Source organism: Delphinapterus leucas, chromosome 18, assembly GCF_059928025.1.
Source record: "Delphinapterus leucas isolate spDelLeu-1000000601 "Yukka" chromosome 18, BTC_Dleu_Yukka2, whole genome shotgun sequence".
Taxonomy (NCBI): domain Eukaryota; kingdom Metazoa; phylum Chordata; class Mammalia; order Artiodactyla; family Monodontidae; genus Delphinapterus; species Delphinapterus leucas.
The window spans coordinates 78,953,553-78,970,717 of record NC_143146.1 but is presented as its reverse complement, the minus strand read 5'-3'; the positions used below and the strand labels follow the sequence as shown (position 1 = coordinate 78,970,717).

General features: G+C 38.0%; 1 protein-coding gene across 1 annotated transcript in view; it reads left to right on the top strand.

The window, feature by feature from the left end:
• The window catches only part of RNF17 (ring finger protein 17), a 108,527-nt gene continuing 91,362 nt past the window's right edge, over positions 1–17,165 (top strand). The window contains exons 1-7 of the mRNA XM_089899299.1: positions 1–109; positions 1,147–1,149; positions 3,238–3,332; positions 7,995–8,086; positions 10,467–10,578; positions 11,714–11,794; positions 13,400–13,500. Coding sequence (XP_089755425.1) covers positions 1–109; positions 1,147–1,149; positions 3,238–3,332; positions 7,995–8,086; positions 10,467–10,578; positions 11,714–11,794; positions 13,400–13,500 — 593 coding nt within the window. The remainder of the gene's footprint in view (positions 110–1,146; positions 1,150–3,237; positions 3,333–7,994; positions 8,087–10,466; positions 10,579–11,713; positions 11,795–13,399; positions 13,501–17,165) is intronic.

Here is a 17,165-nt window from a genome sequence, read left to right as displayed (position 1 = left end):
ATGGAGGCCGCGGCGTCCTGTTTTGGGCAGGTGGAGAGCAAGGGCCAGGCCTGGGGAGCCGCCGAGGCCCTGTGCAGCCGGTGTGGAAGAAGGTCGTCCGGAGCTCCGGGTGAGGGGCTGGGGGTCAGCCCGCGCCCCGCCGGCCGGCGGGGGAGCCGAGAGACAGGCTGGTGGGCAGTGGCCGCGGCGGCGAGAGAGAGCGGGGGAGCCCAGGCCCCGAGCCCGAGTCCGTAGGCCGCCTTGCGAGGTCGGGACGCAGAGGCCTGGAGGGCGGCCCTCACCCCTCCTTCACACCCCACCCCCTCACACCCCCTTCCATCCCCTCCCCCCCGCCCCCTCACCCTCATCCCCCCGCCCCACCCCCCCTTCGGCCCCTCCACCCCCTCACCCCCTGCCCCACCCTACCCTCCCCCCTACCCCCTCACCCTCCACCCCCGTCACCCTCTCCCTCCATCCCCTCCCCTTCACCCCCTGCCCCCCTCCACTCAACCCCCTCACGCCCCCTCCCCACCCTCCACCCCCTTCCCTTCCCCCAACCCCCTTCACCCGCCCCCGTCCCCTCCACTCAACCCTCACCCCCCACCCCTGCCCCCGCCCCGCCCCCTCCACTCCACCCCCCTCCTCCCCCCACCGCCACACCTTTGGCCGCCCCCTCCCTCACCGACCGGTTCGCAGGTTCGGGAAATGGGGGATGTGGGAATTTGGCCGTCATCCTGTGGTAAAGCAGCAACGACACGTGATTTTCTTGTGCGGCTCTTGTTGTGGTAATGAAATGTTCCTGAAATTAACGGGCGGGGGGCGTGTTGCTCCGTTTGCTTCAGGCGTTGTTTGGAAAGTAGCGCGTCACTTTTGTGCGTCTTGTGTTCTTCTGTCCTGGGCTGTCGGGGGCACCGTGCGCTCTTGACCCGCCCACCGAGACTCTCCTCCGCTGAAAACAGGTTCAGGTTACTTGAACGGCACCTAACAGGCCTTAGAGTGCTGTGCTTCTGCCGAGGCGGGTTGTTGACTGTCAGCGCCTGGAGCTGCCAGAAAGCCTTACCGTCACCCTGTGTGACTGTCACATCTTTGTACTTGCAGAGCGAAAGTCAGTTTTCTCAGTCTCTCCGGGACGGACTCCGCTTGGGAGACCTGAGCGTGTAGAGAAAGTTGGTGTGTTTTCCGGGAAAAGAGGCAAGTTTCTCCTGCCCGGATTTCGATCGCTGCTGTTATGTAGAACATCTCCATTATTTGAATGATGTAGTACTGCAGAATAGAGTTTTAGAACGTACGTTTTTAAAATCACTGGTTCTTTCATACATTTGTATTGTCGTGCTGAGAAGTACTCAGTTGGAAAGATGGTGCCTCTGCATGTAGAATTGTCAAAGTGCTTTGTAAGCTGTAATGCAGCACACATTATCTCGACTTGTACAGTATCAGAAATCTTATAAAAGCCTTTTGATTTCTTTAGTAACATTATTTCTGGAATTTAAATAGAGCTTTAAAATTTAGCTTGGTTGTAAGAAAGTTTAAGATGTTTCCTTGGCTTAAAAACTAAAGCTCTTTTTTATCAGAAGAATGCAATTATTATAATATAAATCAGCAGGAACACTATAATTTTATAGTGAATGATGACTAACTTTATTTAGCTACTTTTCCCTTTTTCTTGCGAAGTCTTTTAAAATGACAACCTTTTGAAGTGACATAGCTATAATGTTTATTATGATAAAGTTCTGCTTAGAGTATTAAAATCTTGGTATTAGATTTTCAGTCAGGATTATGGTATTTCCCTTCATACATGCTAAGTTTGTGAAAATGATCTTTATATGGGTCGTGTGTGTGACAGTGGTGGCATTTGACTTCTGCCCCGGCTTCTGTCTTTGCCAATGTATTAATCATTAAGGCCGGGGGGGGGGGTGTGTGTCTTTTTTTTTGGAGTATATTTGATTTACAATGTTGTGTTAGTTTCAGTTGTACAGCAAAGGGAATCAGTTAAACATATACACACATCCGCTCTTTTTTTTAGATTCTTTTCCCATATAGGCCATTACAGAGTATTGAGTAGAGTTCCCTGTGCTATACAGCAGGTTCTTATTAGTTATCTATTTTATATATAGTAGTGTGCATATGTCAATCACAATCTCCCAATTTATCCCTCCCACCCATCCCCTGGTAACCGTAAGTTTGTTTTCTACATCCATGACTCTACTTCTGTTTTGCAAATAAGTTCATATGTACCCTTTTTTAAAATTTATTTTTATTATTTATTTTTATAAATCTATTTATTTATTTTTGGCTGCGTTGGGTCTTCGTTGCTGCGCACGGGCTCTCTCTAGTTGCAGTGAGCAGGGGCTACTCTTCTTTGCGGTGTGCGGTCTTCTCATTGCAGTGGCTTCTCGTTGCGGAGCACAGGCTCTAGGCGCGCGTGTTTCAGTAATTGTGGCTCGCAAACTCTAGAGCGCAGGCTCAGTAGTTGTGGCTCATGGGCTTAGTTGCTGCGCGGCATGTGGGATCTTCCCGGACCAGGGCTCAAACCCGTTGTCTCCTGCATTGGCAGGTGGATTCTTAACCAGTGTACTACCAGAGAAGTCCCTATACCCTTTTTCTTAGATTGCACATGTAAGCAATATCATATATTTGTCTTTCTGTGTCTGACTTAACTTCACTCAGTATGACAATCTCTAGGTCCATCCATGTTGCTGCAAATGGCATTATTTTGTTCAAGAGAGGGGTTTTGCCAGTTTCTCATGTCGGCCCTCACTGTCCCCTTCACAGGATGGGAAATATAAATTAGCAGAGGGAAGTATGATCAGGTAGAAAGAACATTAGACTTGGAAACAGAACTAGGTTGGAGTCTGGATTATACCATTTACCCCAGATCACCAAAATGTTTATCCATCTCTAGGTTGAATAAATATTCCCAGCCTACTTAGCTGGGAATTTACAATGTCAAAATGAAGTACCTCAGAGCACTTTATATGATTATAAGAGATGGCAGATTCAAAGTATTATAGGTACCAAATAACTGTATAAAGAAAGGCGAACAATACTACATAGCTCTGCCTGTTTTTTCTTCTGATTTTTCTCCCTCCTTCTGAGTTGTATTGTTTCTCCTGTACTTTGTTTAATCATCCATTTCTAACTAAACTAGATATCTTTTCCTATACAAGAGAATTCCCTTTAATTTTCTTCCCTGATTATACTGAATATTCAATGTTGACAAACTGAAAAGTTTAATTGACAATAGAATTTCATCAATAGGTCACCACCATGAACTTCAATGTGGACATGCTTTTTGTGAACTGTGCTTATTAATAACTGAAGAATACAGCACAATTACATGCCCTGATTGTGAGGTAAGTTTTATTGTCTTTCACACTGAATGCATTACAGCCTAATGTTAAAGGTAAAAATGTTAAAGAAATAAAACATATTTCTAGTTAGGAACTAGAAACTTGCATTTTTGCTGCTGAGTCTTTTAAGTAAGGAAACCTAGTAAAAGGTAAAGCTTTTCACATCCATTTTATAATTGTTCAAAGAGATCAAGAAGAATGCAAGGTTAAGGTCATAAACTTATTAGCCTACATATTTTGACTCTGGAGATTTCTGTGGAATATTTCCTTTTTTAATTTATTTTTATTTTAATGAAGTATATTCCTTTCAAATCTCTACACCCCCTGCCCTTTTTTTGGGCTGCGCAGCGAGCGGGATCTTAGTTCCCTGACCAGGGATCAAATCTGCGACCCCTGCAGTGGAAGTGCAGAGTCTTAACCACTGGACGGCCAGGGAAGTCCCCAAATCTCTACGCCCCTTTTCCACACCAGTACCATGCAAGCAAATTTTGAATTTCCCCCTGACCCTCAACCTTTGCATGTCATCAAATTTACATTTGTGGAGATGTGTAAAAAAACAAAAACGAAACAGAAGGCAAACAATGGCCTAAAGTTAACTTCAGAAGTGTTAAAAATAGTACAGTTGCACTAAAATCTGTGTGCCCGTAATAATGAGAACAAATTAAGGATTTAAAATAAAATTTACTGACCATTCTTTGCATTTACTACAAATATAAATGTTGCTCAGTTTATATAGTATGTTCCTGGAAAGTTGTCTTAATCTCTAAATTCATAATGTTCCACTTGAGAGATCAGAGTTTGGGGATTTGTATCCATTGTTTTCTGTGGCAAACAATTAACATAGAGGCAGAAGACCTGGAATGCAGTCCTAGTTCTGTCACCTTAAGGCTGAGTTTCCTTATTTGTGAGATGGAAATAATACCTGCTTTTTTTATCTCATAGGATTGTAAGAGTCAAATCTGAATTATGTGAAAGTTCTCTACAAGCTTTAAAATAAGTGTTATAGTCGACCCTTGATTATTTAGGTGTGGATTAACTGGTTTGCAGGTTAAACGTGATAAAAATATATATAATAATATGTATATAAACATAAATGTATAATTTGTGAAAGTTTCAATTATAGCATAAACATTTACATATAAGAAAACATCTGTTTTGGAATTACATACTTCACAAATCATGGCCTTTATTGTGGGAAATTCCTGTCCCCTTTCCCTTTTTTTTTTTTTGACAGTCGGTTCCTCAGATGTGGCTAGCTACATAGTTAAGGCAAAGGGGAACTTAGCTCCTGTGGTTGAAATGGAGTATCCCTGACACATTGAATCTTATGGTGGGTAAAGAGTGTGAAGGGAAAAGGAAGAGGCAGAACTGTCTCTGCTCATATCCATCCTGTTCTGATATTCAAAAAACAGCAAGTTTATTAGAACGGTAACCTCTTGCCTTTTGTGGCAAATGACTTTGTGTTTAATGGTCTCTTAAATCACTATACTTGTATTATTTTTAGTGTTTTGGGTAACATCTAATGAAGTGTTTATAGTGTATTTACAAATACTGGTTTTTGATTTTAGGGTTGTAACAAATCTATTTTGTATCATTTGACTAGTTCCGACTCTCACTTTGGGGGATATGTGATCTGTCCCATCCTTCCCTCCTTTTCCCCTGTGCTGAGTCCTTCAAGAAACCATCCTGAAATTGTTACCACTCTTTTATTAGTTTTTAAAGTTTAGATTTTTCCTGATATCTTATATTTGGAATAAGAGATAATGGAAGAATCAAGTCTAAATTAGTGAAAAGTCTGAATTTATAGACTATTTCAGGATTGAAGTTTATTATTTTTAAATAATGTACATTGCTCTAAAAAGTAAGATTTAGGTACCTATATTCACATTAGACATATTTATAATTTATCTTTAATGTTGAAGGCCTAGGTAGTGCTGATTATTTCAAGCTTAAGCCTAAAATGATTCCATTCAGGGTTAATGGGTATACTTGTGTTCTTATTTTTGAGTTTGGGTGAATATGAATTTATCTCCCAGTCTTTATCTTTTATACGTGTATGGTTTTTTTATAGCATCCCTTCTGCTTTTGATTGATATTAATGGTTAATAATAACCATTCTATAATTACATACAGCAATATGGCAGGTTTTGTTCAAGGATAGGGTCATACTTAGGTACCATTCCAAAAACACTGGCATTTTATTGATAATTTAGACCTGAGTCCAAAAATATATTGGGCCATGAGGAAATGGTAATTTATCCAATCAATAGGTAATTAATATATATTAAAATCCCATGTGGATTGGAAATGTTAATAACATGCAAATTGAAAATGTAAAATAGAAGAGACTATAGATAATTGTGTAATCTTGGATGGCGAAGCCTTGTTAAATATATCACTGAAGTCAGAAACCATAGGAGAAATGCCGTTTAAATTAGACCGCATTTTTTTCATTTACAAGTAGAAAAAAACAACCAAGCGAAAACACCACCATAAATAAAACTTAAGTGACAAGCTGTGCTAGGGGAACGGGGAGAAAATCTTTATTATATATATTAGAAGTTAAGACTCTTTACACAGTTTTAACTGAAATCTTTTAAATCAGTTGTATTTAATATTTTCTTAAATTTCCTGGGAGAAATGTCCTGCATCAAATCTACTGGTAGTAATATTAACTTCTTAACTATGAAATGACCAGCCAAAGGGGCATAAATGAGTAGGTGGATAGAAATTATTAAGGTTTTAATAATTTATTAAATTTTGAGATGTGTGCTTAAAAATAACATTTGATCCAATGTGATGTTTTTAAAGTAATGCTTTTCTCCTAATTAATAATAGATAACTGTCTTTGGTACGTTATACTTGAAACCTTGCTAGGACATCCTCTTCCCACCAAAGACACATATGTATTTACATGGGAGACTATAACATTTAGTAGTCTGCTTTATTTCTCTCAGCATTAACCTATCCTCATGAGCGTCTCCTACGTTACTTTTTTTTTTTTTTTTTTTTTTTTTTTTTTTTTTTTGCAGTATGTGGGCCTCTCACTGTTGTGGCCTCTCCCATTGCGGAGCACAGGCTCCGGACGCGCAGGCTCAGCGGCCATGGCTCACGGGCCTAGCCGCTCCACGGCATGTGGGATCTTCCCGGACCGGGGCACGAACCTGTGTCCCCTGCATTGGCAGGCGGACTCTCAACCACTGTGCCACCGGGGAAGCCCTCCTACATTACTTTTAATGGCTGCATAATAAACCCTGGTACATAAGTGCTGGAATATAATCTCTTTATCAAAAACACTTAGGTGGTTTTCAAATTCTTTCACTATATTTTTGCATAATTCCTCAAACCCACTCCCACCAAAAAAAAATCCCATCAGCAGGTTCTGTTAATTTCTGTGTCTTAAAAAAAAAAAAATCGGTGTTTGTCACATTTTAAAAAACATGTTTGGCAATTTAATGGGCAAAAAATTGGGTATCTGCTTGTTTTAAATTGCAAATCCCTGATTGCTAGGGAAATTGAGCAATTTTTCATATGTTGACTTCTCAGCTCTTCTGGGAGGATCTTTAACAGATCCTTCCAGGTCCTTTCCATATTTTCCTTTTGAATTGTCTTTTTCCTAACTTGTAAGAATACTTCATGTGATAGAAATATTAACACTTCGTTCTGTGTATTTTAACTATTGATATTTTCTCCCAATTTTTCACTTTTAGTTTTATTACATTTAACCATTCAAAAATGTTTCCTTTTTCAGTTGTTTTTTCCCCCCTCCTTCATGGCTTCTAAGTTTTCTTTGATTAGGCAGACTTTTCATCTCAGAGTTATACATATTTATTTTTTCAATACTTATATAAGTATTGAAGTATAAGTATTTTAAAAAGGCGCATATTAAATCTCTTTCTGTTTTATATGATGTAAGGTGGGTATGTAACTTTCTTCTTCAGAATGATTAGCTGGCTTTCCCACATGATTTATTGAACAATGCTTCGTCTATTTAATGGAAATGCCATTTATAGGCTGTATGAAGTTCCCTATATATGAGGATCTGTTTCAGGGCTTTGTTCTGTTCATTTACAGTTGACCCTTAGACAACTCAGGTTTGAACTGTGTAGGTCCATTTATACCTGGTATGTTAAAATTTTTGTAATTTTTACACATTATATTTTTCATATGAACTTTAGTATTATATTAATTTTATATTAGATGTGTTTTAGGGTATTAAATCTTTGTCTTCAGGAACCTAACATAATTTTCCATTTATTCAGTTTTTGTTCTATGATACCCAATAAGTTTTTTTGGTTTTCTTTTCTTAGGGCTTATATTTTTCTTATTAAAGTTATCCCCAAGTATTTTAGAGTTTTGAACATACCTTAAGATAGCATTGTAAAATTTTTACAGTAAATTTTTAAAGTAATGTTCCAAGTATTTCCTTTATAAGTGTGGTATTTTAGTTAATGTTCTGTTTAATTAATAGCTGTCAAATTACTGATTTCCTCAAAAATTAAAATAGGATAAAAATATCACATAAGTACAATTTTTCTTTGATTTTAAGAGGATTTAAGGATCTTTTCATTTATCTATGAATGGCTCACTAGTTTTTTGAATTCTGGATAAACAGAATTTATTGAATGACTTTCTGTTTTTTTGTTTTTAATCTTTTGTCCTAAGGTTGTTTCAACTATAAATACAAAACAAGAATACTGCCCAATAGATGGATGTATTAAAGAAGATTCTTTTATGGAAAAACTTCAGCCTAAAAAGTATGTTCCATGTGCACTTATTTTAGTATTTAAAGTTCAGTATGTTTCTGAAAGAGTTATTTTAGAATTATTGATTAAAGGTCATTCTTAGATTAGTATTTCTAACCCATTGTTTACAGAGAGCTCTTTAAGTTTATAATTTGAGCTGTTAATGAAATGGGAATCCAGCTCCTAAAGAAGCAGCATTAGTTTGTCCTTATTTAAAGTGAGGCAAAAAAAAGAATGCAAGATTACCATTTTTACACTCTGTTTAATTGTTTTAGTCTCTTTTGCCTACCTTTAGCTCTTCCAGACTCTTTCCTGTTCTGTGGTTCTTCATTGCCTGTCCAAATAAAATCCAAAATCCTTTAGGCTAGCCGTCATGACTTTTCACATTACTGCTGCAGTTTCTCTGTCCAGATTTAAATGGGTGCTTAGAAACCAACAGAAGAGTTATTTCTTTGGGTACTAAAAGCACTTAGCTAAAGTCTGGCAACTGGTTTTTGATAGAACCAGCGGTAGCACTCAGGCTCATTGAATGCAGGTACTGCTCCCAGCTCCTCTATTTGTATTCCATCAGTCACTTCCTCCATAAGCTCTGAGTGGAGTGATTAGAATAAATCTTTAGGAATATTTGTGGCTCTGTGTGAGTCATAACATATAGGAACACCTACATATCTAGCAGGTGACTTACTGTGTGAGGGAGACCGACTTTAAAAGGGCAGTAAAGATTGTGCACCCGCTCCATAGGAGGGAGCCCCTGCTCAGCTCCAGCCAGTCACTGGAGCTGTGTGTTGAGACCATCCCAGTGGTCCCAGATTATCCTTTTCTTTTCCAAGACAAAATAGAAATCTGGACTTCTATGTGAAACTCCCTTACTTTTTAACCATCATGCAAGTCAAGTCTGATTGTACTTTTGTCTAGATATGTGTAATGTCAAATACAGTTGCAAAGTAAAGTTTTACTTTCAGAAGTAGATGAATCTGTTTCAGGTACCCCATTTTTTTTCCAAATTGCCATTTTTTAATTAGTTCTCCATGTCGAGTGTACTTACGTTAGAAACTCCTATTTCCTAATTTCAGTAGAGTTTGGTTTAAATAGTTATATATTTTAAAATAGAAGTATTCCTTGATACATGATGTATTTCCTTCCTGATTTGTCTTTAATATTTTGAAACAGGAATTGAATGATGGACTCCTTATGGCTAATGCATTCACATATGTTTTCAAGAACATGAATATCCACTTTTTAAAGTAATTGAATGTTTAAAAATTACCTAGTGTATTATTCTATGAGAGTAACATTTAATCATAATAAACTATTATAGGCTTATGATTAACTTATTCAGCAAACACTGAGTGCTTACTGTGTGCCAGCCAACATAGGGATATAAAGGTAAAAATAGGCCGAAACTCTAGCATCTGTAGACAAGAAATGCAGCTTACTCTTCCGTTGAAATTAACTTGCCTAGTAAATTCATTACCTTTATGTACATAAGGCAGGCCTATAAGTACATTTTTTAATAGCTGGCATTTGTGTGTATAAATACTTTAATTGAGCTTAGGACAGTTCAATGATTACCAACATCTCTACCAAAAAATATCAGGGAAGGTGAGATGATTAGGAAATTAAAGCACAATTTATACTGTAAGCTGTTATTTTTAGGAATTTGTTAAGAAGCTGAATTCTTTTTTTTTTTTGCGGTACGTGGGCCTCTCACTGTTGTGGCGTCTCCCGTTGCGGAGCACAGGCTCCGGACGCGCAGGCTCAGCAGCCATGGCTCACGGGCCCAGCCGCTCCGCGGCATGTGGGATCTTCCCGGACCGGAGCACTAACCCGTGTCCCCTGCATCGGCAGGCGGACTCTCAACCACTGCGCCACCACGGAAGCCCAAGAAGTTGAATTCTTGATTAAAATTGTTTTATGTGAAAGCGTATTTGGTCATGGTTTTCCTCTCTTTGCATATCATAGATAATTGAGAACCCACTGTAAGTGTTCTTATAAGTCATCATAAGAATTATTTTATTTTTTTTTGCGGTACGTGGGCCTCTCACTGTTGTGGCCTCTCCCATTGCAGAGCACAGGCTCCAGACGCGCAGGCTCAGCGGCCATGGCTCACGGGCCCAGCCACTCCGCGGCATGTGGGATCTTCCCAGACCAGGGCACGAACCCGTGTCCCCTGCATCGGCAGGCAGACTCTCAACCACTGCGCCACCAGGAAGGCCCCTCAACATTTTTTTAAACTTACTTTTCCCCTCTAATTAGCTGCTAAGTCTTACCAATTCTGCCCCCAACAGGGAAGCCCAGAATTATTTTTGATAGAGGGTAAAAATCAGAATAGAAGATTTAAAACATTATATAAATGTTGATATTTAAAATAATGTACTTGACATTTTTCCAGGATGAAGAATTGTTCTCAGGACTTTAAAAAGACTGCTGATCTACTAACTGTTGGTTTAGAACATTCAACCTCCACACACGGGACTGTTTTGAACCCATCAACTGTAATAGAGGTATGAAAAATGTAATTCATGAAGTGAGATGAGGCCAAACATTTTTACTTTTCTCTGGTAGCTTAACTTTCCTCTCCTCTCAAGGGTCCTATAATTATAGGTTGTTTTGGAAGCTTAAAGGTAACAGAGGTAAACCTACACTCCTTGCATGAATATCTTGTTTTATTCTAAACTATGTCTCAACAATTCTCTTTTCTTCCCAAGGCAGCCCATTCTACCTTTGACCAACTCTGTTAGTGCTCTTGATATTTACCTGTATGTAGCTGCTTCCCTTTGAACCTAGTTACTGAATTCAGATTCTGTGAAACTTGTGTAAAGTACAAGTTTCTAAATTCTTTTCTTTTTCAAGATTTTTTTTGATGTGGACCATTTTTAAAGTCTTTATTGAATTTGTTACAATATTGCTTCTGCTTTATGTTTTGGTTTTCTGGCTGCGAGGCATGTGAGATCTTAGCTCCCCGACCAGGGATCAAACCCACACCCCCTGCAGTGGAAGGTGAAGTCTTAACCACTGGACTGCCAGGGAAGTCACACAAGTTTCTAAATTCTAAGTGTGATTTTCCAGTTGTTTTAATGACAACTAAAAGGCCTAATGGCACTCGTTGATGATGATGTAATTGTTGTTGGAAGATTTGAATTGTACCAGTTACTACTTTTGATGACTTTAAATAATGTATTCTTTTAATTGAAGGTTAGAAACAGAATAAACTCCAAAATGCTGTTGAATGGAGTATTAAGTTTTTTTGTTAAGGAGATCATTAGTGGGCTGGGAGAGGAGAGAGCACTATCTTCAGTGTTTAAATCTTAACATAGCCTAATCATAATCTTGTTTTCTTAAAAACTATTACTTTTTACATGTATTTATTTATGGCCGCGATAAAATTTTCAGGTAGTTTTAAGTTGCAAAATGTTTATAGGACATAATCCCATTTATTCAAAAAGATAGCTAAAAAAAGAAATCCGGAATGCTATCACCAAAACTCTAAAATGTTCTTCGTTGCTTGTTTTCAGATTTCTGTAATTTGTCTATGTTGCTTTTGTAACCAAAACGGTAGCTTGATGTTTCTGCAACTAATACAGTATATCTAAGCATCTGTTTTTATATTTTGTATTTGTATGTGGTCCCCCTCCTTAGGAGACTGAAACTGTGGAAGAAATTGATGAAGCATTGAAGGTGGCAGGGAAAAATTTTGAACAATTAAGTATTGCTGTAAAAGTAAGCATTCTGAATGATCAAATTCTATCATAAATTAAGGCATGTTCTCTTTAAATGTGTATATTTAGATGTAACATCACTGAAGGTAGAGCTTAGCACTGAGTTATTAAGTATGATAACCTAATGAGAGAGAAATGTACAAAAGAATGGAAAACTCTCATGGCCTGCTAGGATTAGTTTCCTAGCATTGTTGTGCTAGCAGCCTACTGAAATTGGAGCTTTATTAAGGAACTCTCATTTCTGCTTGCTGTGAGCTGAATTTTGTCTTGGAAGCATTGCAGATCACCCTTCTAACATTGCTCATTATTTGGCTGTATACTGTTACACTGAGTCTTATGTTCTTTTCTTTCTTACCTCATCACCCAAGAGAGAGACTCCCTCATTTATTGACAAACAGCAAGCTCCTTGAACCTAGCAATGGCAAATTTACAACCAGGGCATTCAAAAAGTTATAGCTGATAATGAAATTTAAGACTTCAACAGATGAATTTGGGAGGGGGGTAAAAATTCAACCCATAACAGGTTCATGTCCTTCTCACATGCAAAATACATTCAGCACATCTCACACCCCCAAAATTCTTAACCTATTTCAGCATCAACTCTAAGTCCAAAATCTCATCTAAGTATCTTCTAAATCAGGTATGGGTGAGACTCAGGGTATGACTCATGCTGGGGCAAAATTCCTCTCCAATCTGAATGTGTGAAACTAATAAATTATCTCCTTCTAAAATACGTTGGTTGGGCAAGCAAAGGATAGACATTCCCATTCCAAAAAGGAAAAATTAAAAGGAAAAAAAGATCTCAAGCAATGATTCTTTGTTTAAAATTATAAAGAAGGGCTTCCCTGGTGGCGCAGTGGTTGGTAGTCCGCTTGCCGATGCTAGGGACGCAGGTTCGTACCCTGGTCCGGGAAGATCCCACACGCTGCGGAGCGGCTGGGCCTGTGGGCCATGGCCGCTGGGCCTGCGCGTCCGGAGCCTGTGCTCCGCAACGGGAGAGGCCACAACAGTGAGAGGCCCACATACCTCAACAACAACAACAACAACAACAACAACAAAATATATATATATATATAAAGAAGTATGTGGAATAGTCAACATTTTAATTCAAGTATTTTAAAAATATATAGGTATAAATTTTTTTTTTTTGGCCGCAGCATGCAGGATCTTAGTTCCCTGACCAGGGATTGAACACATGCCCCGGTACTGGGACCGCACAGTCTTAACCAGTGGACTGCCAGGGAATTCCCTAATATTATATTTTAAGTTTTTATGAATTTAAGGAATCCTGCCAGAGAGAAACTCAGCTATCCAAAATGATCCATTTCCTGTACTGATTAAAAGTGATACGAAGTTTAGAAAACTTAGTGGATTTTCTAGGCCTTTTTGCTAATTTATCAGTACAGAGTGCTAACAAAGATGTGATCTTGTTGACAAGTACCAGGATTTAAAGTTTAACCTTGTGACTTATTTTTATTATCTGATCTCTTGTGTTGTTATTTTGAAAAGTCCAAAAAGTACCTTTTACTTTCAAAATTATGTTGAATAGTACAGTTCCTACAAAATAAAAATACCAAATTAGGTCTTTGTATTATGTTCTTCCCAGGTGCTCGAACACATATACAATCAAACAAAAGAGGAGACAGTCAGTTTTATAGAGGTTCTGGAGAAACAGTTTGATCAGCTTTTCACTTCTCTTGATTCCAGGTAATAAGTTAAAAATATAGACTCAGTGCAACTGAAGCTTTTAACATTAACTTGTCATTTTATTCCTTTGTATAGACTGAAGAAATGAGTAAATTTTAAACAAGTTTGGAAGGTAATGGGTGGTCCCTACAGGCTGATGTTTACAGCTTCAAAATGAAGAACTATTTATTTATTCATTTAGGCTATTTGTCTTCTGGTCCCAAAGCTGTTAAAATAAACAATTTCTTTCTTAAAGCAGTTAGCACAGAAAAATACTTTCCAATTCTGAATCCTGTTGTAGAATTCAGCGTACTTGGGAAAATGCAAACATACATTTTCATGTGGATAGTTCCATCACTTTTTTTCAGGTATTTGCATCAGAGCAAAGAATACTCTAGTGATTTTTCTAAACAAATACCATACTGTTACATATCCAGTCTTTTTAAAAAGTTGATATATATGATTTCAAATAATCTTTAATCACACTTTGCATTTCAAGAGACAGGCTCATAAAAGTTGTGATAAATATATTTAGAAATGGTACTTGCCTATTTGGCTCTTAGTTCTTTTTTTTAGTCTGATTAGGATGACTAGAACATATGCTCAACACTACGAATGTATCAGTTGATATTCTTTATTCCTCAATGCTGATGGTATGTCACATTTGGTATTTAATTATAACACTTAAGTGATAGGTCATGTGCATGCATTTAAAAAATACTTCTTAAGAGTAGTAAATACACATAATGAAGTTTACCTTTTTAACCATTTAAAAATACAGTTTAGTGGTGGGGGGAGGGGTAAATCGGGAGCTTGAGATGAACATACACACACTGTATAAGATAGATAACCAACAAGAACCTACTGTATAGCACAGGGAACTGTACTAAATATTCTATGATAACCTTTTTGAGAAAAGAATCTAAAAAAGAATGAATATATGTATATGTATAACTGAATCACTTTGCTGTATACCTGAAACTAACACAACACTGAGTATCAACTATACACCAATAAAATTAAAATTAAAAAAGTACAGTTTAGTGGCATATGGTAATTTTGTGTTTAACTCTTTGAAGACTGCCAAACTACATTCTATGGTGGCCACACGTTACATTCCCACCAGCAGTGCACAAAGGTTCCAATTTCTCCACATCCTCACCAACATTTGTGTTTTTTTTAAAAAAGATGAGCCATTTTCAGAATGTGAAGTGATGTCTCACTTTTGGATTTGACTTACATTTCCGTAATGGCTGGTATTGTGGAGCACATCTTTTCATGTGCTTGTTAATTGACCATTTGTTTATTTTCTCTGGATAGGTATGTATTCCAGTTCTTTGCCCAATTTTGATTTGGATTATTTATTTTGTTGTGGTTGGAGTAGGAGTTCTTTATACATTGTGGATGTTAGTCCTTTATCAGATACATCATTTTCAGATATTCTCTTTCTGTGTCTTACCTTTTGTTTGTGTTTTTTAAAAAAGTTTTTTATTGGAGTATAGTTGATTTACAATATTGAGTTAGTTTCAGGTGTACAGCAGAGTGATTCATTTACACATACATGTATTCTTTTTCAGATTCTTTTCCATTATAGGTTATTACAAGATACTGAATAGGGTTCCCTGTGCTGTACAGTAGGTCCTTGTTGTTTATCTACTTTATATAGGGTAGTGTGTATCTGATAATCCCAACCTCCTAATTTATCCCTCCCTCCCTTTCCCCTTTGGTACCATAAGATTGTTTTCTATGTCTATGAGTCTGTTTCTGTTTTGTAAGTAAGTTCTTTTATATTATTTTTTAGATTCCACATAAAAGTGATATATGATATTTGTCTTTCTCTGACTTCACTAAGTATAATATTCTCTAGGTCCATCCACGTTGCTGCAAATGGCATTATTTCATGCTTCTTTATGGCTGAGTCGTATTCCATCGTATACATATATCACATCTTCTTTATCCATTCATCTGTTGGACACTTAGGTTGCTTCCGTGTCTTGACTATTGTAAATAGTGCTTCTGTGAACATTGAGGTGCATGTGTCTTTTTGAATTAGAGTTTTCGTCTTTTCCAGATATGTTCCCAGGAGTGGGATTGCTGGATCATATGGTAACTCTATTTTTAGTTTTTTTTTGGTTTTTTTTTTTTTGTGGTACGCGGGCCTCTCACTGTTGTGGCCTCTTCTGTTGCGGATAGCACAGGCTATGGACGCGCAGGCTCAGCGGCCATGGCTCACGGGCCCAGCCGCTCCGCGGCAAGTGGGATCTTCCCGGGCTGGGGCACGAACCCACGTCCCTTGCATCGGCAGGCGGACTCTCAACCACTGCGCCACCAGGGAAGCCCCTATTTTTAGTTTTTTAAGGGACCTTCGTACTGTTCTTCATAGTGGCTGTATCAATTTCCATCCCCACCAATGGTGTAGGAGGGTTCCCTTTTCTCCACAGCCTCTCCAGCATTTATTATTTGTAGACTTTTTGATGATGGCCATGCTGACCCATGTGAAGTGATACCTCATTGTAGTTTTGATTTGCATTTTTCTAATAATCAGTGATGTTGAGTACCTTTTCATATGCCTGTTGACCATCTGTATGACCGTCCTCTTTGGAGAAATGTCCATTTAGGTCTTTTGTCCATTTTTTGATTGTTGTTTTTTTTTTTAGATATTGAGCTGCTTGTATATTTTGGACATTAAGCCTCTGTTGATCACATCGTTTGCAAATATTTTCTCCCAGTCCGTAGGTTGTCTTTTGTTGTCTTGTTTATGGCTTCTTTTGCTGTGCAAAAGCTTGTAAGTTTGATTAGGTCCTATTTGTTTATTTTTGCTTTTATTTCTTTTGCCTTGGGAGACTGACCTAAGAAAACACTGCTTCTGTGGCTTGTCTTTTCACTCTCTTGATAGCATTCTTTGATCCAAAAAAGTTTTTAATTGATAAAGTCCAGCTTATCTGTTTTTTCTTTTGTTGCCTGTGTTTTGATGTCATATGCAAGAAATCATTGCCAAATCTAACATCATGAAGCTTTTCCCCCCCTGTTTTCTTCTAAGAGTTTTAGCTCTTACATTTAGGTCTTTGAGTCATTTTAAGCTAATTTTTGTGTATAGTGTAAGGAAAGGGTCCAACTTATTCTTTCCCATGTGGATATCCAGTTTTCCCAGCACCATTTGTTGAAAAGACGGTCTTTTCTCCATTGAATGGTCTTGGCACTCTTGTCAAAACTCAGCTGAACCGTATATGTGAAGATTTATTTATGAGCTCTCTGTTCTGTTCCATTGGTCCATCTGTCTGTCCTTGTGGCAGTAGCACACTGTTTAATGTGGCTTTGTAGCAAGTTTTGAAATCAGGATGTGTGAGCTCTCCAACTTTGTTCTTTTTCAAGGTTGTTTTGGAAGTTTAGGGTCCCTTGAGATCTCATGTGACTTACAGGATGGGCTTTTCTATTCTACATGAAACATCATTGGGATTTTGATAGGGATGGCTTTGAATTGTAGATTGCTTTGGGTATTGACATCTTAACAATATTAAATCTTCTGGTTCATGAACATGGGAGATCTTTCCATTTATTTTGTCTTCCTTAATTTCAGCAGTGTTGTGTAGTGTACAAATGTACAAGTCTGTTGCGTCCTCGGTTATGTTTATTCCTGAGTATATTCTTCTTTTTATTCTGTTGTAAAATGAATTGTTAATTTCCTT